Genomic DNA, 24333 nt, shown 5'->3' on the forward strand with positions numbered 1-24333 from the left:
CTACAATGAGACTTGCTGATACAAAATCCGATCTGCTAAATGTCTTTTGTTAGCTGCTGCTCAAAAGGGTGTCATTTCCTCAGGAAGAATTGCACCACATTAGCAGCAGCATGGAAAAAATGTCCTTATTTGATGCTTCATTGTAAGCTATGCCATGTTTAAAGAGAAACACTGAACTCGCTTTTCTTTTTAGTTCATCCTTGGCCTCATTTAGCTTGTGCTGCCACCTCATTCTTGCTGAATATTCGTGCCCAAAGGCAATGAGTAGACCTATATGAATCTAAATTTGAGCGCTCTAGTACTTGAAGCATATTTCTTAAAGTGACCATTGCTTTCTGTTGTATGGGTTTACAGTACGAGTTTGTCAGTGCAAATAATAGAAAGCCTTGTTTGCCTGAGAATGAACTTTGTTTTGCTCAAGCTGTCTCTCAAGAATTATTTTATTCTCAAACTATACAGTCTATATTGGATCTACTCCGTTTAAGTATAAACTGCATTGCTAACGATCACCAGTGGAAACTGTGTTATTGTTGCCTACACGTTGCCATGGTATTATGCAAAGTGGGTGTGCATCCTGTCTGTGTTCAGAAAGGTTCACTTCACTCATTTGCCTTTTTGTACTTTTGCAGATTTAGTTTTTTTTTTCCTTTTCTTTTTCACATGGCTTTTTCAGTTCTTAAATGTTCAATTTTAGGGCTTCTGAAAGGTCTGGAGCAAGAAAATATTTTATATTTAAATTCTTAAATGTAATTTAAGTCTTCAGTATACCCAGTTGTTCAATACTAGGTCTAAAATTAAGTGTTAAATTTATAATTTTCTAATACTGATAAAAAAATGACCATACATAAATAAAGATAATAAAACACATTTAAACAAATAAAAATACATTATTTCAATTAATTTCTAATAAAATACATGAAATAATCTAAATACAAATAAATTATAATTCAAAAAGGCATACAAGTCACATGCTGAAAACTGTTATATTGAAGATACTTTTAACTTTTATCAAACAAATCTATAATCAGGTTTCTTTGATATAAATGTTTAACTTTGCCATTGAGATTTTATTGAGAGTTTATTTAGGCCTTTTATTTAAATAAAAGTATCTTCAAAAACCACCAGAAGTCCAAAGTTGTACTAACAAAAAAAATATTTGATTAAAACATATTTGTTGTACTTTTCTGTAACCTGCTCATATGTTTGGGGAAGGAAATATTTGACTCTGATAAATATAATCTATTATTAGCCAAAACTCATTCAGGGTTGTTTTGGTTTAATCAGGGGTCATGATGATCTGTCTCAAGTCATTTGACTCAACTTTTATTTTATTTTATTTTTTAAAATAATTATTTATGTCCATAATTCACAAGAATAAAGCTATAAAGAAAAATAAATCAACATCTACATTTGAAACGGTTTGACAATGAAATTGAGCTTTTTATATATATATTTTCACTGCTGCCCTTCACTCTCTCATATTTCCTTACTTACCTCTGTTTTCTAGAAGCGGAACTTTCTCTGCCAGATGTCCAGCCTTCCCCAAGCCACAGTGCCAACCCCAGCCCAAGTCCTGAGGCCCCGGGCCCCTCCACCTCCTCAGCCTCTAGACACCATCGTGCACATCGCAGTGGAGGGGCCAGAGATGAGCGCTACAGATCAGGTGCAAAGCTCACTGTTGCCTCACAAACTCTGCAAAACAAAACACCGTCAACCATAAGTGAGGCCGTTAATACACCATTTTGTCTTAATGTCTCGCTCTGTGTATTCTTTTTGTTTAGACATCCACACAGAAGCTGTGCAGGCAGCTCTGGCTAAACACAGAGAGGAGAAGATGGCACTGCCCATGCCAACCAAGAGACGCTCATACTTCGTCCAGTCTCCCATAGATAACTGCACACCTCCAGGTAAGATTAAATACCCCACATAAACACACAATTCTTTGTTTGGTTGTAGCAGCTTAAAAATACGTTGGCTGATTAGCCAGTTAGACCACAGGTAAACAAAATGTAAGTGCGAGTAGCTAAAAAGAACACAAAGTCAGCTATTTGGGATTACTGACCAGACGAATGTGGTAACCCACAGGATGCTACTACTTTTAAGGAACTCATGAATGGCCCAGCTCAACTTATTCTAAAGTAAGATTCACACTGAAATGATGGATTATTGGAGAAGCGCTGGTCCTACAGCTTCAGCAGTGCGTGTTTAGGTGAATGAGGGTAGGTGAGACTCCATAAGCACCAAGAAAGGAGCCTTATTCGTTGGGCAACAAATTCAGTCTCCAATGAGTTGCATGGACGAGTGAGCAAATGCAGAAATGGACTGTTGCATCAGCAAGGAGATTATAGATGGAGAAGATGATCCACTTACATGGAGGAAAAGTACAAAAGACATTTTCCACTTTAAAACTTAGCATAAAATTATCTTCGGATAACTGTCCTAGCACAGTATGGAAGCTGATTGTAGTTGCTTGAAAGAGCTGTTATAATAACTTTATTTTATTTTAATTCATAAGAAGTTAACATGATTTATAGTTAAAACTAAGAAGAAAAAAATCACTTAAACAGCAGTCAAAAATGCCAGATACGTTTGACCAATTGCCTCACCTTAATTCCTGGTCCTTTAACATTTTTAGATCTATCCTGTGTGAAAGAGTGAACAGAAGGAAGCCATTGTTGAAAATAGGAAATCCTAGTTTCAGTTTTACTAGAGCCTTGCTGAAGATGCAGAAATCGCATGCAATGGCTTGCTCTGGTCACATGAAACTAATTCAAATTTTTTGGTCTACATGCAAAATGGCATATGTAGCGGAAAAACAACACATCACAGTGAAAACACCATTCCTGCTGGAAGTTGGAAGAAATGGATGGAGCCAAATAAGATATGACGCTGTAAGAAAACCTGTTGGGGTACGCACAAGACTAGTGACTGGGGTTCAGGACAAACTTAAACATTCAGAACTACAATGGAGTAGTTCAGATCCAAGCATATTCATGAGTTAGGAAGGCGCGGCCTGCCCAGGTGTTAATCCAGTTAAGCTCCTGCGGCAAGGCTTAAAAATAAATTTGATCGATCCAGTCTGACTAAGTTTGAGCCATCTTGCAAAGAAGAACGGACAGAGGTTTCCATCTCTAGATGCACAAATCTGGTAGAGATGTAAGACTTGCAAGTGAAATGGTGATTCTGCAGAGGATTTACTTGAGCAAGCTGAACACAAATACAAACAATGCAGATTTTTTGTGGGAAAAAAAAGTCAAAAACAACCATCCAGAGTCAAGGGATGTGAATATTTTTGTAAATATAGAAAAACTAAAAATAAAAGACTGCACTCTTTTTTTATTTGGTTTTTCTTGTTCTCAGATACATCCTCTGCATCAGAGGATGAAGGCTCGCTGCGCAGAAAGGCGGCTCTCAGCGCCGTGCTCGCCCAGACCCTCCAGAGCCCCGATTACTGGATCAACCGCTCCGTCCAAAGTTCTTCCACTTCCTCATCTGCTTCCTCCACCCTCTCCCATGGAGAGCCCAAGAATCAGCCTCAGCCCCAGCCTCAGCCCCAGCTTCAGCCCGGAGCCTCAGTGCTGGCTGATGTCCTGGCCCACACGCGCATAGGTACACCTTAGTAGTGGAGACGGCGATGATTTCATGGTTAAATATCGTTTGATTAGGTTTCGTCAGTGATGCTTTCCGTGATCTCCACCGATAGAAAACAGCGTCCCCCCAGACGTGACCTCCTCCACTCCACAGGAGAGAGGATCCAGAGTGGACCTTCCTCCAGCTGTCAGGGGCATGAGCCGCGGTCAGAGCCGCTCCAGCATGCTGGATACAGCTGACGGTACACTCACACGTGCCAGGATCTGTACAAATGTCCGTCAAGGGACTCGAATGGGATCAAATCTGGAACCTGGGTTTACTGTCGTCTGGTTCTTCCCTTAATTTGTGGGATTTGCTATTAACATGTTGTAATTGTAAAAGAGGAGTGATTACTTCCTATATTACTTTGACAAAGTGGTGCTAAATGAATGTAAAAAAAATGATCTAAACTCGGAGGCAAAATGATTTCACAGTGTGGTGAATGGTGCTAATGACAGATGTTTTGTGTTCTTTCTTTTGGGTCCATTAATCCTGTCCCTGTCTTGCCTTTGATTTAAAAAAAGGAAAAAGAAAAGGTAATATACAACAAACCCGGGGAAGGGGAGGTATGCTGACGAGGCCCCAATCAGCTTGCTTTCCAGCATCTTTTTCCATGTTTGTCTGGTGTCTTAGGTATAGAAATAGAGAACTTCCTGTATTTGATTTCTCCTAAAAAATCGTCCAATCTTTGTGTCTCCTTCTTCCCTTTTGAATCCTTCTTGCTGCTGATTCTGACGCTGACTGTGCTAGATCGTAGCGTTCTGCCTGTGTGAGCGATAAAGTAGATATGCGTGGGGCAGAACTGCATGCTTGTTTCCATCCCGGCTGTTTGCCTGGGTTCTTGACTGATTCTTGGTGTTTGTCCAGGCGTGCCGGTCAGCAGCCGGGTGTCCACCAAGATCCAGCAGCTGTTGAACACTCTTAAACGGCCCAAACGGCCCCCGCTCAGCGAATACTTCCTTGACGACTCAGAGGAAATTGTAGAAGGTGAGTCCAGTCAGGGAACAGAGGAACATTGCTTTGATTGTCAAAGTTGGTTTTACAAAAGTGTACAATTTATTGGAGGTGTTGTTCTATTCTGAATTATTGTAGGTTGTTTGGTTAGTTCTTGCCTTAATTTTTAAGTCAAGCATGAACACGGTGAATGTTCATGCTGAGCTAATAAACACGTCTTTAGCTGGTAATTGGTACATATCCACCTTTTTTTTTCTGATCTTCTTAAAAACCAAACATTTTAATAATTGTTTTCTTATTATTTTCCCCTTTTTTGTGTCCAGTTCCACGGCCAGATCCCAACACCCCTAAGCCTGAGGGGCGTCAAATCATCCCAGTGAAGGGAGAACCTCTAGGAGTGGTCAGCAACTGGCCTCCTGCCCTACAGGCCGCCTTGGCCCGATGGGGGGCCACGCAGGCTAAGAGCCCTGCCCTCACTGCCCTGGACATCACTGGCAAACCCCTCTATACACTCACATATGGTGAGTGTTGATAGAAACTTTAAATTAATTATTTGTTAAATTTTTGCTCCAGAAAAATTTAACAATTTTTAAATTGTTGAATTTAAAAATGGTCATGCTTTTGTCATGCTTTTTTTTTGTCAACTTTATCTAAATTTGATGTTTATTACTTGTATATAAATTGGTTGTTTGTTGATTTACCTTAAGGTATTGTGTACCTTAACACAATAGTAAAAATATATATATATTTGAAGGAGTGTAAAAACTTGTGCACTGAAAATGCAGTTCATGTGGTGTGCAGCTATGGCGCCTTTTTAACTTTCTCCAATAATAAAACAGCATTTTCCCTCAGGTAAACTATGGAGTCGCAGTTTAAAGTTGGCTTATACTCTGCTGAACAAACTGGGGACAAAGACTGAGCCCGTCCTACAAACTGGTGATCGGGTAAGAGATTATCAGACTCGTGTTCTATGAGGAAGTCTAAAAGGAGCATGAAAATTAAAAATTTTTCTGGCTCCCAGGTGGCGTTGGTGTATCCAAATAGTGACCCTGGAATGTTCTGGGTGGCTTTCTATGGCTGCCTGTTAGCTGAGGTCATTCCTGTCCCCATTGAGGTGCCGCTGTCGCGTCAGGTAAATATTCATACAGATGCTTAAATAAACTACCCTCAAGAGCCGTAGTTATTTTAGATGTTTGAGTCCCTCAGTTTAGCAGTATGTGTGTTTGAAAATGTTTTTTTCATTCCCTGTGTAGGATGCAGGCAGCCAGCAGATTGGCTTCCTGTTGGGCAGCTGTGGTGTGAGTTTGGCGCTGACCAGTGAGGTGTGCCTCAAAGGGCTTCCCAAGACCCAGAATGGGGAGATCGTCCAGTTCAAAGGTCAGCAAGCTCAAAATTTGAAAGACGATATTGCCAGATTAAGACTTCAACAGTACACACTTCCATTGCTCTTTCTATCAGCAAGTGTTTTGTTTTCTGACGCTCGTCTTTTGGGATGTTTTTCCAGGATGGCCGAGAATGAAATGGGTCGTCACCGACACAAAGTACCTGACAAAACCATCCAAAGACTGGCAGCCTCACATTCCCACCGCCAACACGGACACAGCCTACATAGAGGTGATCTAAGAGCAGGAAAACGCATTTATACACATTTTTGACTAATTGCAGTGAGATAAGTTATTCTAAAATTAAGTTTCTAAAATTTTTCCCATTTTCTATAGCTGTAAAAAACATTCTGAGAAAGTAAATGAAAGTCATCGTAATTGCCATCTTTTGGTTGCACTTAGAATGGCTTAAATATATTTACATGTGTATTTCTGCTTAATTAAGAGGATCACTTAGAGGTTGTGGATAACTGGTTGCTCTCCACTTGCTTAGTACATCAGACTGATATTTGTTCACCCGTTTCCTTCTGTAACAGTATAAAGCGAGTAAGGAGGGAACGGTGATGGGAGTTGCCGTTTCCAAGATCGCCATGCTGACACACTGTCAAGCCCTGACTCAGGCCTGTAACTACTGTGAAGGTTAGAACTGCAAGATATGAAACTTCACTCTCTCCTGCTTTCTTTTATTTGTATCACCATCAAATTCTGAAGCTAATACATGATGTTTCCAACATAGGGGAGACGCTGGTCAACGTGTTGGACTGCAAGAAGGACATGGGCCTGTGGCACGGCGTCCTAACGGTGAGGCTGGCATATCTGGGATGTTTTTCACCTTCACAGTCAGACAAATAATAAAAATTGACGGTGTGCGTTTGTTTCGTCTTGCAGAGTGTTATGAACAGAATTCACACCATCACTGTGCCGTATGCCGTCATGAAAGCCTGTCCCATGTCCTGGGTGCAGAGAGTGCACATCCACAAAGGTTCAGACTGTTAATTAGTTCATACTTTCAGTGTCGGCTTTCATGTTTGTTCAGTTTTGTAGTTTTTAAGCAATTTGGATGTAATAATTTCAAAATTGACAAATATTGAGTGTGGCGGTAGCGCAGGGGTAAAGCGACCTGTTGACCTTTGCAGAATGTCTTTCCACTCCCTCATAACCTATTTTCCTGTCCACTCATTGTCAAATAAAGGCCACTAGAGCCAAGAAAACCTTAAGAAAAACATGACAAATATTGCCTAAGTGTTCACAGGTTTATTATTTTTACTTCTTCTGTCTTCATCTTGTAGCACGTGTTGCCTTGGTGAAGTGCAGGGACCTTCACTGGGCCATGATGGCCCACAAGGATCAGAAGGACATCAACCTGTCTTCTATACGAATGCTAATAGTGGCTGATGGGGCAAATCCATGTGAGTGACTTCCCCTGAGTGGAGTCCCTTTGTAGCAATTAAAAATCAGCAACGTGGTCGTTTCAGGTGATGTTTTGTTGATGTTGTCCTCCATTGTTCACTGTCAGGGTCCGTCTCATCGTGCGATGCCTTCCTAAATGTGTTCCAGTCTCATGGTCTGAGGCCGGAAGTTATCTGTCCATGTGCCACCTCCCCCGAGGCTCTGACTGTGGCCATACGCAGGTATGAACATCAACAAGCTGAATCTGATCTGACAGCCCTAAAAAGATACAATTATTCTTCAAAAGTTGCCAGACGAATAACTATTATTATCACTGCGTGAATGAAGTTACTTCAAAAATACATTTGAAAATAGTCTTGCTCAGTTTTCAGATCATCTGAGATTAATCTTAGGTTAATTTTGGAGAAAACATCCAGGGAAACATTTCGAGTATATGTTCTATGCATCATTTTTTATTCCTGTCTTCGCTGTAGACCTGGCGCCCGTGGAGCTCCTCTCCCAGCCAGGGCCATCCTGTCCATGGGTGGGCTGAGCCACGGCGTCATCAGGGTCAACACGGAGGACAAGAACTCTGCTCTGACTGTGCAAGATGTCGGCCACATTATGCCCGGAGGTGAGTCTCTGCAGCTGGATTTTACTTTGCATTTTAACCGTTTTCTTTCTCGCACATGTAGATTCTAAACATATTTAATCCCAACATTGGCACCATGTTGTCTGTTCCAGCCCTGATGTGCATAGTGAAGCCAGACGGGCCGCCGCAGCTGTGCAAGACGGATGAGATTGGAGAGATAGTGATCAACTCTCGGGCTGGAGGAACGATGTACTACGGCCTTCCTGGTGTCACCAAGAACACATTCGAGGTCTTGCTTATTTTTGCTTATAAACTTGTTGCCTCTGTATTTTATTCTAAAACATCCAGCATGTCAGTCTTCAGTTTTCTTATCAAAGAGCAGATCACAGCTGGATGTCTATCATAAAATGAGGCTGTGATCAATGCTAAACTAATATGTTGTGACATTCAATAAAAAAAAGCAGGATTGCAAATATTGTCTTGCTAAAATCATCCATTTAAAAGAGTCACAGACATCATGAATTTATTAGACTAATATATGATATTAAGAAGAAGCTTTCTACAAGTATTTTCTGTATTTTTTTAATAGTTATTTTATTACTTTTACTGTACTCAAATGTTAACTCTAGAGTCTTTCTGGCGTTTTCTCTTCAGGTTATCCCTGTCAACCAGGCTGGAACGCCCATAGGAGAAATCCCCTTCGCTCGGACCGGTTTACTGGGATTTGTGGGACCGGTAAGGAACAGGAGTTTCTCTATTGGAGAAAAAAAAGCTAAACGCCTCAAAGTAAAAAAGGATTTTTAATTGCAGCGAGAGATACACCAATAAAAGCTAAAGATCCCCACCTCCTCCATTCACTTTTAAAAGAAACCTGATATTGCTCTAAGCTTGATGAGGATATGAAGTTGATTAGCAAAAGTTGATGGGGATCTGCTGAAAAGGCGGCATGTAAATAACATAATATCATTTGAAGTGAAGTGTGTTTACAATTGACCTTGTTCTAAAAGTCTCATTTATATCATTGTTACTACAGAGAAATTATATTATCTACTGTTTTCAAAGAAAGTTATGGCAAATATGGTCAGATAAGACAATTTGTTGTTACATTCATTCCCATTATACATAAAATAGTACTGCTATTCCCTATTTTATCACACTAGGTCCAAGTGTTAATCTGTGTTTTTGGGAAGTAATTGGACTTAGTTTCACACCTTCTCACTCATTAAGATGATTTTTACACCTCCATATTGGGAGGAATGAGGTCCTGGTTAAAACTGTGTATTTTCTTCTCTTTGCTCCTCAGGGGAGTCTTGTGTTTGTCGTGGGGAAGATTGAGGGACTGCTGATGGTGAGCGGGCGACGCCACAATGCTGACGACCTGGTGGCCACCGCCCTGGCAGTGGAGCCTGTCAAAACAGTTTACAGGGGGAGGTACGACTCTGCTACTGCTGTATGAAACCCAGGGAGGACAGTCGCTGTTCGTGTCTTCCTGTGCAGTCTTCTCAAAAGAATACGTCGATCTTGCAAATGATGCTTTTAATTGTTACCAGGCTGTTTTAATGTCAGCAAGTGATGGCTAAATGTATGTTTTGGTGTCATCCACTCAGGATTGCTGTATTCTCAGTGACAGTGTTTTATGATGAGAGGATAGTGATTGTGGCAGAGCAGAGACCTGACGCCAGTGAGGAAGACAGCTTCCAGTGGATGAGTCGAGTACTGCAGGTAATTTTGTACATCTATCTAAAACATTGAGCATTTCCAGTTTAAGTTCATCCTCTATGGGAACTACAGATGAGAGAGAAATGTTTAATGAACAGGTTCAATCCTCTGCTTGTCTGTGCTGCACCTGCAAACTCACAGCTGGTCTGCTGACAGCAGACACAGTAGCAGACTTGCTTTGACTAAATTTATGTTTTGATGGTTGTAGCTTGAACCTTCAGTTTATATTAAGTTTAATGAGAGGGGGAGGAGCACGCACATATTCATAATGGCCTCCTGCAGAGGGAAGTATTTGAACTGATACTGAGAAGGCACATGCATGCACGGTCTAACAGAAACCGCAGTCACCACAGTCTCACCTTTGAAGGAAAATGTTTCAACACTCTTACATCTCTTAAACTACACTATGAAGAGCTGTGCTCACTTCAAGTTTATCGTGTAAAAAAAGCATTGATTAGCTTAATGTTCTCCTGAAACCTAACGCCATTCATAATTTTTGCACACTAGTTATTGACATGGTAATTGATTATACACACACACATATGTAATATGTGTGTGTATTTTATTTTATTTTTATACCCTTCTAAAGGAATTACTACATTAAATATGTTAATTTTGCATCCTCAAGGCCATCGACGGCATCCATCAGGTTGGCCTTTACTGCCTCGCTCTTGTGCAAGCCAACACCCTCCCAAAAACCCCGCTAGGAGGAATCCACATCTGTGAAACCAAGCAGAGTTTCCTGGACGGTAACCTGCATCCCTGCAACATCCTCATGTGTCCGCATACGTGTGTAACAAACATGCCCAAGCCTCGACAGAAACAGCCAGGTGAGCCTTCATCTATTACAGCATGTAATCTGTATGGAACTGTAGCTAATAGAGAATGATATCAGCATGTTCAGTTCTGATCCATTTCAGCCATTTTGATTCAGTTCTGTTATGTATTTTTTGAATAAAGGGAGGTAGTTACTTTGGTGGGGATTTGAGCCCAAATTTGTGCTAGGGACCTGTTTTGTGTATAATACAGCAGCGTGACCTTTTATTTGTGCTCATTTTAGTTTTCACTCTCGTTTCTGGTCTCCTCAGTGGATGTTGGTCCGGCTTCTATGCTTGTTGGGAACCTGGTGGCAGGGAAGCGAATCGCTCAGGCCATGGGCAGAGAGCTGGGTGTGGTGGAGGATCAGGACCTCATTCGAAAGGTAACACTTCACAGACTTATATCACTATTCAACACAATGTTAAACAGGAGTGTAGGACGACTTTGTGGCAGAAGATCTTGCGATATTAAACTGCCACAAAATGTCTTTCCCAGTTGCAGCGTGACTTTAGTTCAGAAGTTCAGAATGTAAAATACTTGGTCAGAGATGAACTAAACTATTGTCTACTGCTTACCCTTTCTTTAAACACAATTTATGATTGGTTAAATTTACTTTCAGCACCTTTTTCAGCTACAATATCTGTTTTATAGCTTTCACTCCAGAATAAAGGGATATTTCACAGATTTTATGAAATCTGAATTTTAGCTCGTTCATCAATGATTCAAAATTAGTGACGTTTTTAGACTGATTAAACTTGAGGAGATATGTATTGCCTTTACTTTATTTGTAAAAGATAATGCGTATGTATATAGATTCTGGCAAAATATGCAAGTGTCCTATGATGGATATCTAAGAATGCACAGATCTGATTATTTCTGACATTGTTCTCTTTTTATGCATTTGCTGTTTGTGAACAAAAACCAACAACTTCATAGCTGAGATCCAGTGTTCTTTCTCAGTGCGACACATGCTGTGTGTTAATGACACTGACATGCATCCAATGACTCATCTTGGTGTTTCCAATAGGTTTTTAACTTTAGTTTTATTTAAAATATTGATATAGTCTTATGTCCTTCTCATGAAGTTGATGTTCTATATTATCCTATGATCAAAAAGTATTGCTGTAGTCATTCCTCTCTAAGGGGTCTTGCAGTTTATAACGAAGTGATATAGCTTCACTGAAATTGATCCATTTTTGAATGAAACAGCAAAAGAAACTGGTATCCAAATGTGTTGAAATGAAACTGATGCATACGTTTGAAATGCTCTGAATTTATTATCAAAGTATGTGTCTTGGAAATTGGATGCTGATGTCTTATCCTCAACCTGTGCTGTTGTTTTGCTGGGCTACAGCTCTGTATGTGGCCCATCATGATGGTAAGGCTCTAGTCTGGCCCCCCTGCCCGCCTCTGCTTATGCTGCTTCTGTCAGTTTCCTGTGCTTCTGCAGCTGTAACAACCCTAATCCCCCCCGTCCAGCTACAACTTCACACAAACCAAGCTAACTGTCCTGGCTGACTCCTCGTCCAACAGGGTTCATCATTTACTTCATCATATAGACAAATATCCAAAGTGGAGTTTGAAATCGATCAGGGTTCAGTAACAGAAGAAACTTGAATCAAATGATTATTGCCAGTCTGTGCTCAGCGAGGACCGCTTTTTGTTTCAAACGTGACCTCCGTGTTTGGGAGCAAATCGGTGTGTGCCTCTGCTTCCTGTCATCAGTGTGATGCTCCCACATGCAGCATGGCTTTGAGTGGTCAGAGCTGCAGCCTGCATGTTGATTCCGAGCACGACATGTTGTCTGACTGGTGAGCTGGTCTCCCGAGGACGGGGCCGACTAACGACGCAGTAACTCTGCTTGGTGTTTGTGTGTCCGGAGAACTCGCTGTTTTCGTTTCTGTATTTGTTTTATGTGTGGCCTTACGTACTCCTGTCTTTGTCTGTAAGGGAATTGTTGGATTGATGTTCTTGCCTTCTGTGATTATTTTTTTGGTGGATGTTTTGAAATGAAGATAACTGTGTAACAAAATATTGAGAGAATTGTCAATTGTAGGCTGTTTTATTTTAGAAATTTTACTTTAAGGCAGTCACATTTTTTTTTACCCCCCTCTTTCCGGTGTGACCCTTTGCTTGCTAAAGTAATGCTTTAGGTATTCCTGTGATATGGGAGGTCAGCAGCAGAACAGGATGTCTTTGTTACATTTGTTGTTCCTTTTTATCAGTAACATGAAACCAGCAGAGGCTATTTTTCATGTTAGCTGTCTGAAGGGGTACATTTTACACCCATTCTCCTTGCATTTTAAAACATGTTAAGTGTATTTCACTGGGATTTAATGCAACAAGGATAATGTAGAGCAGGATTCTGAAGTGGAAGGAATATAAGGCATAGTTTTCAACATTTTTGTAAAATACAATCTGAATTTTAAGTTGTATTTAACCCCCTTTATGCGACTACACTTAACTGAAACTTAGTGTAACTTATTGCCTTCAGTTGCTATTTTACAGAACAATTTTGGTTGTTATAAATGTTCAGTGTTACTATAATTGGGCTCTAAGGACGTCATATGACAATGCTTGTTGAGTGCAGCAGAAAACATTTGAAGAAGGCATTAGGATCTTCTGGTGAAGTCAACCTTGATTGTTCAACTGCAACCAAGTTTTGTCAGTGTTAAAGCACCATGTGCATTCAGATGCAATATTTTCACTAAATGCTGAAATAGAAATAATAATTTTTTTCATTACATCTGGATAGACTACTCATTATTAAGGTCTATGCTTGCGGTGAAACTCCAAGAAAAGATCATATTACTTTTCATTTAGATATCGGTTTGTGAAATTGCATCATCATCACAGCATTTAGGAACACTTAAGAACATTCTCACAGATCAAATACCTTAGTTTTCCTAATATTCTGCAGTGCTGGTGGAAGTCCAGCTGTTCTAAAGACCTCAGAGGTTTGTTGATTAAACAGCATCATGAAGGGAGCCATATGCAGGCCAACGCTGGGAAAAAACCCATTAGAGTAAGGCTGTCAAATTCCAGGTCTCAAGTGCCCAGCAATTTTGGGAAGTGTCTCTGCAGCAGCAAAAGCCCTTCGACTGTATAAGAGGTTAGAAATTCTTGTCCCAATCCCAGGGATGTAAACACAAATGAAAGTATGTGGAGAGATTTAAAAAATTATTGCTCTTTCTCCAGTCTGCCTGAACTTGAGTTAGTTTGCAAATAAGAACAAAGATTAAAATTTTCTTTTCCTTTTCTGACTTGAGTCTAATCCAAAATAAACTACACACAATACTAGTATAAGTAGTTAATTACAAGACTTGACCTGCTTATTAAAAATTGCACCTCTCTCTGTTTGGTAAGATGACTCGGCTGTGTTTTTTTTTTTATTTGTTTTCAGCACCAGTTCCTGTCTGAAGCTTTGCAGTGGAGAGCCCAAACCGACCCTGATCACGTTCTCTACATTCTGCTGAACTCCAAGGTAAGATCAGACACATTTCCACAAACACAACACTTCACTTTGGGTTGGCTTTTTGTCACGAACCATGCCGACTGGCGTGTCTTCTCCGTTGTCTGGTGCAGGGTGTCCCAGTGTGCACGGCAACATGTGCACAGCTTCACAAAAGAGCAGAGAAAATCACAGCCACTCTCATAGAAAGAGGAGGCCTCAACACGGGTGACAATGTGGTGCTGCTTTATCCTCCAGGTGAGCCGCAAAGAGCAAAATGTACATGTACATTGTACATTGCTTTTATGCCGCCTTTCTGGGTTTCACCTGTTTTGGAAAAAAAAAACTTGTTGAGTTTGTATACGCCAAAGAGTTTTCGTTCACAATCTGTTTCTCCACTGCAGGTATTGACCTGATTGCTGCCTTCTACGGCTGCCTCTACGCAGGGGTGATCCCTGTGACCGTGAGGCCGCCGCACCCCCAGAATCTGGCTGCTACGCTACCCACAGTCCGCATGATCATTGACGTGAGTGCAGAACATGCTGCAGAAATGTGAAACACAACTGCCTTTGAATTGAATCTGTCTTTGAATTGAATCCATACTGGGTGCCACCCAGTTTCCCCCAATTACATGTTTGTTTGGTTTTTTTCCTTTCAGCAAACCATCAGTCATCTTTTAAATATTGGTCAACTCTTAAAGCAGAGTGTGTGTTTCTGCCAGAATAACCTTGTGTGTTGTGGTGTGTGTCCTCCTCAGGTGAGCAAAGCAGCCTGCATCCTCACCACTCAGCCTCTCATGAGGATCCTCAGGTCCAGGGAGGCCGCCGCCAGCGTTAACGTCAAAACATGGCCGACGATCATTGATACAGGTGCGGAGCGCCGACGCATGTTCAGACCGAGGGCCGCAGAATGGAGCTGCTTCCTGAATCTTACACTTTTTATGAATCAGCTCTAAATGCAAAGTGTCGACATATAAAATATATTTCTCTTTTTGCCACTAGGTGTTGTTTTTCCTTCACTACATTAGAACATGTTACACAAGTCTTAACAAAATCAATGTCTGCTCTGTAGTTTCAAATGTGTGACAAAATTGTGGGGAAAAAAATCATCCTACTGATTATCCATCACACAGCAAACACATTTTAAAAATGTGATTAATTAAAACAAGTTTAATATAAGATTATATTGCCCCTCCTACCAGATGATCTTCCCAGGAAGCGTCCTCCACAAATCTACAAACCTCCTACTGCTGAGATGCTGGCCTACTTGGACTTCAGTGTGTCTACCACAGGCATGTTGACTGGAGTCAAGGTAAATAAAACATAACATTCCTTAAAGTTACGCTTTGTAGCAGCAAATGTTTCTGTGAATAAAAACTTACATTTTTAAAAAGCTAAAGGTGATTGAGGATGTATTTGAATGAGGCTTAAAGGTTTAAAATAAGAAGTAGGAATCTATGTGATGTGAACTCATTGTTTTGTTTGACTGACTGCAGCGCTGGACTAAAGCCTGATGTTCTGTTGTCTTCAATAAATTATATGATCAAAACTGTGTAAATTTTAACATATCTATCCAAAAAGCATCTGGTGGATTTTCAGCACCCTCAACATTCAGTTTGAGGATACTCAAAGGGTTTTCCGCTGATGATTCTTCTACGTTGGCCCTACAATATCCGTCTGTTTCCACACAGTAGAGCAGCATCTTCAATTTTACCAGATCTTAGCGAAACTTCAGTTTTTTCCTTGTTGTTTAAATGTTCTGTTAAAATCATGATGGTCCTAATTTTGGCACAAATGGAGGAGAAAATGTCAAGCCTTGCCCTTCCCTCATAAACATGTTTTAAAGAGAGAATTATGTTTATTTAATCTAGAAGTTTCTGACAGGAAATGAGACCAACATCTTAAAACATGATTTTAAAAGTCTGATTTTATGTTTTTAAAAGTTGCTTTTACCCCATCTCTATAATCAATTGAAAAATCTTCATTGGCATTACTGTTGTTATAACCGTGTTTATAATCATTCAGGAGCTTTTATTATTGTTCCCTGGTACTTGATTTATTTCTTTGGTTAAATCACCCTAATCCTAGACGCCTTCAAATTTCCTAAAGGTTACTTTTAATCCTAACCTCCTGGATGTATTGATAATTAACTGAATACAGTAGCCTGGTCGTATTGTATTAAAGCCATATCCATATAAAGTTGAGCAGAGTGTGAGAAATCAGTAAATCCTCCATGAAGCTTTGCTTGGTGCTGTTGGCCTTGTTGCAAGAATGAAAATGTTTTAACAAACCAAACTTCACCTTTATCTGTTTCGCTGTGAATTTCTTTAGATGTCTCACGCGGCCATCAGCACTCTTTGCCGCTCCATCAAGCTGCAGTGTGAGCTTTACTCCTCACGCCAAATAGCCATTTGCCTGGACCCGTACTGCGGCCTGGGCTTTGTCCTGTGGTGCCTCTCCAGGTACACACACACACACGCACACACACACACACACACACACACACACACACACACACACACACACACACACACACAAAATACGTTGCTCTGTCTTTAAAAATATCTCCTATGAATGGTTCCACCGGTGCTGCAGCTGATTTGTTTTTCTTCTTCTTTTTGTCTCAGTGTTTACTCAGGTCACCAGTCTATCCTTATTCCTCCGCTGGAGCTGGAGACCTCGCTGCCTGTGTGGCTGAGCACGCTCAGTCAGTACAAGATCAGAGACACCTTCTGCTCCTACTCCGTCATGGAGCTGTGCACCAAAGGCCTCGGCACGCAGAGCGAGATGCTGAAGGTCAGTGTCGCGATCCACCTGAGCGACAGAGGACGCTTTCACAGATGTGTTTACTGTACATTTATAGCTGATTGGGTTTGTAAATGTCAGAGGTAGGAGGACTAGAATAGTTTGGGGGAAAAAAACATTTGTATTTAATCTTTTAAAAACTGTTTTTTGTGCAAAATAGCTGAAACATTGTTATACTCAGTGTAAATTATTGATTATTTTAATTTCTAAAAGGACAGACAACTAAAACATGTTAAAAATTCGCACTATAAACCTAGATGATAAAAAGAGTCAAGTGTAAATCTGAACATGCAACCTGAGTAGGTAAGGCACACATTAAGAACAAATGTAAAGTAAGAGCATTGAAACAGCAACAGAGATTACCCATTAACAGTTTTCTTCCACACTGTTTACCTCTGTCTGACGTTTTCAGCCATGTTGTTCTTAGCGTAAGCACAGAGATATGGAAAAAAAAGATATGATCTGTTGTTCTTGTGGTTTCATGCAGGAAGTTGGTGAGCATGCATAAAATGAGTCACGTCTTCATCCATTATAAAAAAATCTTTGTCAAGTCTACATGAGTGTAGAAGCCCAGACGTGCCACAAAAAAACTTAAATGGCTTTTAAATGTCTCATCCATTGACTCCAGAAACAAGTACTTAGGTAAATTATATATTGGTGTTAGTCTAGTAATTGACAAATATCATTTAATTGATTTATTTCATCCGTCAGTCTTAATTATCAGTTAGTGGGCGGGGCCAACAATACTCTGTTCAATAAAACTGATCAGAAGTTGCCATGCAAGTTAATCAATCACAAGCTCAATCTGTTCGAGACACTGGACTAAAATACACATATGATAAATGTGCAAAATATAATTAAATACAATTTTATCATATACTGGCTTAACAATTTAGTTAATGAATTTAAAATGTATTTAATTACTCATTTTATAAATTATTCCAACATTTAAACAATTATAGCTAAATGTATTAAATTAATAAATTATTAATTATTTAATTTTGATTATAACGTAATTCATTCCTTTATTTTTAATTTATGCTTTCTGGCACTAATTGATAATTGGCCACGGCAAAATTTAAAGTATTTCTAAAAATAAGTTCCTCTCACAGGAACAAGAGGCAGGACAAAAAACTCCGTTTTGCATAAATAACCATCTTAGTGAACACTGGTTTTGAGTCCAAATATGACATTTTGAAATAGAAAGCTTGTTATATTCTTGCACACAGGGTGCTATTTTTGTTTTTCTATTTTTTTTGCCTGCGTTGCTCGCCGTGCGTCAGCCTCTGTCTACACCCTGTCGTGAGCTGTGTGTGTGTTTCAGGCTCGGGGTCTCAACCTGTCGTGTGTGCGAAGCTGTGTGGTGGTGGCTGAGGAGCGACCCCGCCTCGCGCTCTCGCAGTCCTTCTCCAAGCTTTTCAAAGACCTGGGCCTGTCGCCTCGGGCCGTCAGCACCGCCTTCGGCTCCAGGGTCAATCTGGCCATCGGCCTGCAGGTGAGCTCCATGCCGCATTACCAAACTCTTTAGCTCTTTAGTTTGAGCCACTGAGCTGAGGTATTTCTTTCTGTTTCTCTAGGGGACTTCTGGACCAGATCCCTCCACCGTTTATGTTGACATGAAGTCCCTGCGTCACGACAGGTGAGACCAAACGACTCAAAAATGACGCTCATGCTGTAAACAAATGTAAACTTTATATTTCCTTTGTTTGTTTTTAGAGTGCGGCTGGTTGAAAAAGGAGCGCCACAGAGTCTTCCGCTCATGGAGTCAGGCACTGTGAGTGTTTACTGATGAGTAAGCTCTTTTGAGAAGTCTATGTGTTTCCTTCAGAGTTCAGTACGTCTTGTGTTTTCCTTCTCAGATCCTGCCAGGAGTCAGAGTCATCATAGTTAACCCAGAGACCAGGGGCCCGCTGGGAGACTCGCATCTTGGAGAGGTGAGTTAGCCGAGAATCTTAAGAGGAAACCCCTACATTTTCTCTTAAATTGGTTTCAGATTCACAAACTGAAATTTACAAGTCATCTAAAATAAAACATGATACAAAAAGAAGCCCCCCAGACATGTTCTAGTGATGACCCCCCCCCTACCCCGCCGTGTGTTTGTGCAGATCTGGGTGAACTCCCCTCACAGCGCCAGCGGGTATTACACCATCTACGGAGAGGAGAGTCTGCAGGCGGATCATTTCAACACCAAACTCAGCTTTGGGGACCCCCAGACCCTCTGGTCCAGGACGGGATACCTGGGCTTCATCAAGAGAACAGAGCTGCTGGACGCGAGCGGAGGTGAGACGGCCTTTGATGAAAGTGGCGTTTTGCTATTTGTTTTTCTACAGCTGAGATGGAGAGAGGAGTTTACACAATTTTTAACGGCTGTTTAAGTTATTTTACTTCCCAGCCAGAAATGGCGTTTAACCAAACTCACGGTCAACTGTTCCAGATCGCCATGATGCCTTGTTTGTTGTTGGCTCTCTGGATGAAACGTTGGAGTTAAGGGGGCTGCGCTATCACCCCATCGACATCGAGACGTCTGTGTCCCGAGCTCACCGCAGCATCGCAGAGAGGTGAGGGTTTCATGCTGATTAGCTTTTAACTACAGCAGCAAACTGACTTCTCTCTCTTATCTTTAGTCAGTCACATTGATTCCTACAATAGTATCTTCACAGGCCTTCTCACTGAAACAAGGAAGATAGAGACGTCACCCTGGTTTTAACACCATCTCATTGGCTCCTCGTAGATAAGAAAATAGATATTTTCTTTACCCTTATTTGACCAGGTTAAAACAAAAACAAAAAACATTGAGATTAAAACCCTCCTTTTCAAGGGAGGGAGCTCTGGCGGAGAAGTAGCAACAAATACAACACACACACACAAAAACTAAGCACTGTTGTTGGTCTATGAATCACCAAATAGATTCGCATCAAAATATATTGGAGATCTACTGTTCTTTCCAGACCAATCAGGGCTTCCGGGTTCTGATCTACTTTGCATCCACAGAACCAGAACCAAACATGGCGAAGTAGCATTCAGTTTTTCTGCTAAACAAATCTGGAACAAACTTCCAGAAAGCTGCAAAATTGCCGAAACACAGAGTTCCTTTAAATTAAACCTTAAAACCCACCTGACCACTGATCATTACATCTGCTTGATGATTGTGTTTGTTTTTCTGCGCAGCGCTGTGTTTACATGGACCAACCTGCTGGTGGTGGTGGCAGAGCTCAGCGGCTCCGAGCAGGAGGCCCTGGACCTGGTGCCGCTCGTCACCAACGTGGTCCTGGAGGAGCACCACCTCATCGTCGGGGTGGTCGTCATCGTGGACCCCGGGGTGATCCCCATCAACTCCAGGGGGGAGAAGCAGAGGATGCACCTGCGGGACTCCTTCCTGGCAGACCAACTGGACCCCATCTACGTGGCCTACAACATGTGAACAGCGGTCAGAAACCGATGCAGAAAACTGAGCCAGGGTCAGAGAAGACCCCCAGGGACCTGAGGGGTGTGAACAGCAGCCGTAAACCCCCCTCCTCCTCCTCCACCATGTCAGCTTTCGGACACGTTTTAAAAGAGAAAGCCATGCGGGGGATGCAAGCACAGCGAAAGTGCTGTTACAGTGAAATGCTTCCCTTTCAGAAACTGATCCTGCTTTCATTCCACCTGCTCGATTGCTGCAGCCCAGGTTCGCCAAGACTTCTAAGAACGAGGGCGAAATGTTTGGTCCTCCTCAGAGGAAAGGTTCAGAAAGTTGATCTTCATCTGCTGTCTGAAGCTCGTTTCTCCCTAACCAATCCTAAAATCATGTTGTTTTTTTTTTTACACATTTTTTAAATAACATACTCCCTTCAAAGACAGAAGACTCTTAATCGTTTAATTCCTTTTGTTCATTTGTTTGTCTTTTTGTTAACCTCCATACTCTTAAAGACAGGGGGCGCACTGGAACTTCCTCCACCTTTTGCACGTCTTTGCACGTCTGGCTCCATGTCCTGCCTCAAAAGGAGACCCCACTGCCCACATCTGCTGCTGCTGCTGCCACCGCTGCTGCTGCTGCTTCCACAGGAGCAAATCCACATCAGTATTAAAAGGAAAAAAAAAAAGAAAAGTGCCACCAGCGAGTCCCGTTTCGGCTCTGTGACTCCCCACCAGGTGCACCGCGGCTCTCACCTCCACACCCGTTCTGCTTCAGCCCGCAGGAACGAACGTCGGCCTTCGCTCATTGCAAAATGTCCTAAAATACACTTGAATTACATTTGTGTGTGGAAAAAATAAAACCCCAAACATTCCCTCACTCACAAACCTGGATTAGAGAAAATAAAATGGATTTCTTGTTTTTCAGTGTGCAAGGACTTGCTGAGTTAAGATAGAATAACTGTGATTGTCTAAGAAGTTTTTTTTGTTGTTGTTTTTTTTTTTTTACTTTGAAGCGCCTGTTTTTTGTGGGATTCTCAGATGTTTCTGACATTTTAGGTGTGCATGCTTTTTGGAAGTGCAGCAGATGTCTGCATACAGGCTAGTAGAAGAAAAATAAACAGACATAAGCCACCAGGTCATAAGCAGAGCCAACATCAGGAGCAGAGTTAAAGAATTTAGCTGCAGTTTGGGCCTCTTATTAGCCACAATGCTAATGATGTTTACTGAAAACTCTCTTAGAAATCTGCAGCCAGAGAAAGGATCAAAACAGTCTGAGGAAAAATATGTGGACATTAAAGATCGACTTCTTCCTGCTCATCACATGAGCATCACATGTCATGTGTTAGTTCCCACCTTACATGATGCTTAGCTTGTTCCAGCTGTGGCTACTTATGAGAGGCACAAACCAGCTTACAAATCATCACATTTTCATGACACGTGATTTCCATTTTCCGTTTTAGTTACCATCTAGTTTTTCTCGAGGTGCAGATTTGAGCCATGACCGGTCAAACCTGAGCGCAGAGGCGAATCTGAAATCCCAGCAGCTTTCACTCGCAGTCCATAAATAACGTGTAGATGATCGGAAGGCAGGGTAGTGCCTTTTACCTCTGAGACATTTCTGATTTATAAACTATTGAATTTTAAAAGAGAACAACATGCGAGGAGTGTGGAGAAAACTTTTGCCTTATTAAAAACCTGTGGAGCTTCTACATGATTTTATTTAGTGTTTTTAAGGAGTTTTGTTTTTGTGTTTGAAAGCACATTAACATCTCTTTTATTCAGAAAGAGGGGTGTCTTGTTCTGGTTGACCTTATTTTCAAGTCTCTCTTTTTTTTAAAAAATTAAAAAATCTGAATTGATATTTAAACCAAATCCTTCCAAATGTCTGTAACACTGAGGGGGAACAAAAATAGGAGCAAATCCCTATGAAACCTGCATTTAAAAATGGCAGAAGACTTCTTTAAAGGAAAAAGTACAATAGATAAGGGTTAAAAATGTCTGTATACTGTATTTTAGGAGTGAGATACTGTATTACTAGTGTTACTGTGTACATGGCGATGGAGTCTGTAGATAAAAACTTGACTGATCTTTCATACTTGACCGGGTTTCTTTCTGCATTGCGTGTTAAATGACGTCTCATTGAAAAAGACAGGGAACAGAAACAATGTGCACTTTCCCAATATCATTTGACGTGTGTGAGTTTGTCCTTGATAGAGAGAGAGTGTGTGTGTGTGTGTGTGTGTGAGGATGGTGTGTGTGTGTGTCTAACAGTGATATTTGGCTTTTAAGGTGCAACAAGATTCATCTTCTGTAAGAATCCCAAACGATTGAATATTTAAAAAAAAATATTTTTTTTTTGTAAATGTCGCCTCCACTGTATTTTTACTCTTTCCATCCACGTTTGGGATTTAATATATTTTTAGGGGTTTAATTGATGTTTCCCCCTCTGATGCATTTTTCATCCGAAGCTGTTTGATTTCTAAAGCAGCGACACAACCACAGACCACTTTTCACCGAGGACATGAACGCGAGCCAGTCATTTGGTTACTCATGAATAACTGTGTGATAATTGCTTTGTCGCCACTGTTTCACTCCAACGACTTTTAATAAAGTTTTATAATTTCATGTTGGCCTTCAAGCCTTTTCAATAGACCTTGGTGCTATTCAATAAGGTGCCGTACACAGACTTGTATCCGTCAACGTCATTGCAAAAAGGTTTCATCCTGGATGTCCTTGTTGGTCTGGAAGTAAACATTTCCGTTTGAGGTCCTAAAGACTTTCACTTTGCCAGAGCTTACGTTGTTTTTCATTGTCAGTTTTTATCAGCTCTTAAGATCAGATGCAAAAATCTCGACAGAAACAATGCAACCTGAAAATTCCCATTTCACACCTCCAAAGTTGTCCTAAGCACAAAATGTAGAGATGAGGCAAAGAAAAGGGATCATATCACACAAATAAAAAAAAAAAAAAGAAAAACAGTCAAGGGTCCACTCTGTATACCTCAACAAACAGTCTGTCCACTATGCATTGTTGAGCTGCAGCAAAAACACATTCTGGACTAGTCAGTGGTGCGATAACCTCTAACATGTCTTATAAAAAATAAAAACACTGTCACTCTGTCATTGGATGTGTTTTATGTCGAATAAAATTGCTTTGTCAGACATTCTTCTGGCTTTTTTCTCTTCTATCCTGATGCGTCTGTAGAGCTGACTAAATACCGCCTTGCTACCACCAGGGGTCGCTGTTTCCGCTTCTTTATAAAGCAAACCAAAACCGCCACATTAAGCCAAGACGAGGTCGCTGCCAAGTGAGATTAATGAAGAACTACAGATATTCACACTTAGTAAGGCTGATGTTTAAACTTAAATCACTTACGATTTTCGTTGCACTGTTTTAAATATTACGTTTTCATTATTTGCTGGTTCATTAAAAGCGCTTTAGGATGTGTTTAGCGGTTTAGGTCTGAGAAGCTCTAAGATTAGCACTTGAGAATGATGAATAAAAAGACGACAAAAAAGAAAAACATTTACCAGTTTAGCTAACGGTTTAATCCATGGCTGTCCAGCTCCTGTCCTCAGTGGCCTCTGTCCTGCCGGTGTTAGATTTGTCTCTGCTCCAACACACCTGGATCAAATGGCTGAATTGAATGGCATAAACTTCTCCAGACGCCTGCTAATGAGGCATCATTTGACTAGTCAGAGCAGGGATGCTGTGTCTTGGTAGCTTTGTACTCCATTTACATGTTCAGATGATGAACTGAACCCTGCAGTTGTTTATAGCTTAACCTTGCTGTAAATGTCTTCACAACTTTGTCCCTGACCCGTCTGCTGTGTTCCTTGGTCTTCATGAAGGTGTTTTGTTCACTAATGTTCTTTAATAGACAACTGAGGCCTTCAAAGAGCATCTGAATTTTTACTGAGATTAAACGGATGGACTACATTTACTTATTGCAGATAAACCGTAAATTAATCATAAACCCTGGCAGATGTAGGTTTAAAATAATCGTATAATCTTAACACATATTAAACATTATAAAGATATATATGGGGGAAATGCATATTTTTTTCTGTCTGTATAAATTATGTGCTATTTTCAGCTTGTCCATCACATAACAGGAAAATGAAATGTGCAATCCTGATTGAGAGCTGTGATTGCACCCAATGGTGCGTCTGCTAAATACTGACTTGAAAGGAGTGA

At 40.9% G+C, this 24333-nt stretch overlaps 1 protein-coding gene across 2 annotated transcripts in view; it reads left to right on the forward strand.

The window, feature by feature from the left end:
- Positions 1–23299, forward strand: part of LOC102219897 (disco-interacting protein 2 homolog B-A) — a 51266-nt gene extending 27967 nt beyond the window's left edge. The window contains exons 3-39 of one of the 2 annotated variants that reach the window (XM_023331006.1): positions 1508–1663; positions 1782–1907; positions 3361–3609; positions 3704–3832; positions 4155–4166; positions 4498–4617; positions 4908–5105; positions 5437–5528; positions 5606–5716; positions 5838–5961; positions 6089–6198; positions 6503–6605; positions 6703–6767; positions 6855–6948; positions 7256–7375; positions 7483–7597; positions 7850–7989; positions 8100–8236; positions 8602–8682; positions 9251–9378; positions 9555–9669; positions 10295–10496; positions 10755–10867; positions 13889–13969; positions 14071–14194; positions 14341–14462; positions 14694–14805; positions 15138–15247; positions 16267–16397; positions 16563–16731; positions 18065–18235; positions 18318–18379; positions 18457–18514; positions 18600–18674; positions 18846–19020; positions 19175–19298; positions 19909–23299. In XM_023331006.1, the coding sequence (XP_023186774.1) occupies positions 1508–1663; positions 1782–1907; positions 3361–3609; positions 3704–3832; positions 4155–4166; positions 4498–4617; positions 4908–5105; positions 5437–5528; positions 5606–5716; positions 5838–5961; positions 6089–6198; positions 6503–6605; positions 6703–6767; positions 6855–6948; positions 7256–7375; positions 7483–7597; positions 7850–7989; positions 8100–8236; positions 8602–8682; positions 9251–9378; positions 9555–9669; positions 10295–10496; positions 10755–10867; positions 13889–13969; positions 14071–14194; positions 14341–14462; positions 14694–14805; positions 15138–15247; positions 16267–16397; positions 16563–16731; positions 18065–18235; positions 18318–18379; positions 18457–18514; positions 18600–18674; positions 18846–19020; positions 19175–19298; positions 19909–20161 (4607 nt within the window). In that variant the 3' untranslated portion in view covers positions 20162–23299. The remainder of the gene's footprint in view (positions 1–1507; positions 1664–1781; positions 1908–3360; positions 3610–3703; positions 3833–4154; positions 4167–4497; positions 4618–4907; positions 5106–5436; positions 5529–5605; positions 5717–5837; positions 5962–6088; positions 6199–6502; positions 6606–6702; positions 6768–6854; positions 6949–7255; positions 7376–7482; positions 7598–7849; positions 7990–8099; positions 8237–8601; positions 8683–9250; positions 9379–9554; positions 9670–10294; positions 10497–10754; positions 10868–13888; positions 13970–14070; positions 14195–14340; positions 14463–14693; positions 14806–15137; positions 15248–16266; positions 16398–16562; positions 16732–18064; positions 18236–18317; positions 18380–18456; positions 18515–18599; positions 18675–18845; positions 19021–19174; positions 19299–19908) is intronic. The other variant, XM_023331016.1, reaches the window with a different exon arrangement.
- Positions 23300–24333: the final 1034 nt, after the last annotated feature.

The sequence above is a fragment of the Xiphophorus maculatus genome, chromosome 1 (genome assembly GCF_002775205.1).
Source record: "Xiphophorus maculatus strain JP 163 A chromosome 1, X_maculatus-5.0-male, whole genome shotgun sequence".
Taxonomy (NCBI): Eukaryota; Metazoa; Chordata; class Actinopteri; order Cyprinodontiformes; family Poeciliidae; genus Xiphophorus; species Xiphophorus maculatus.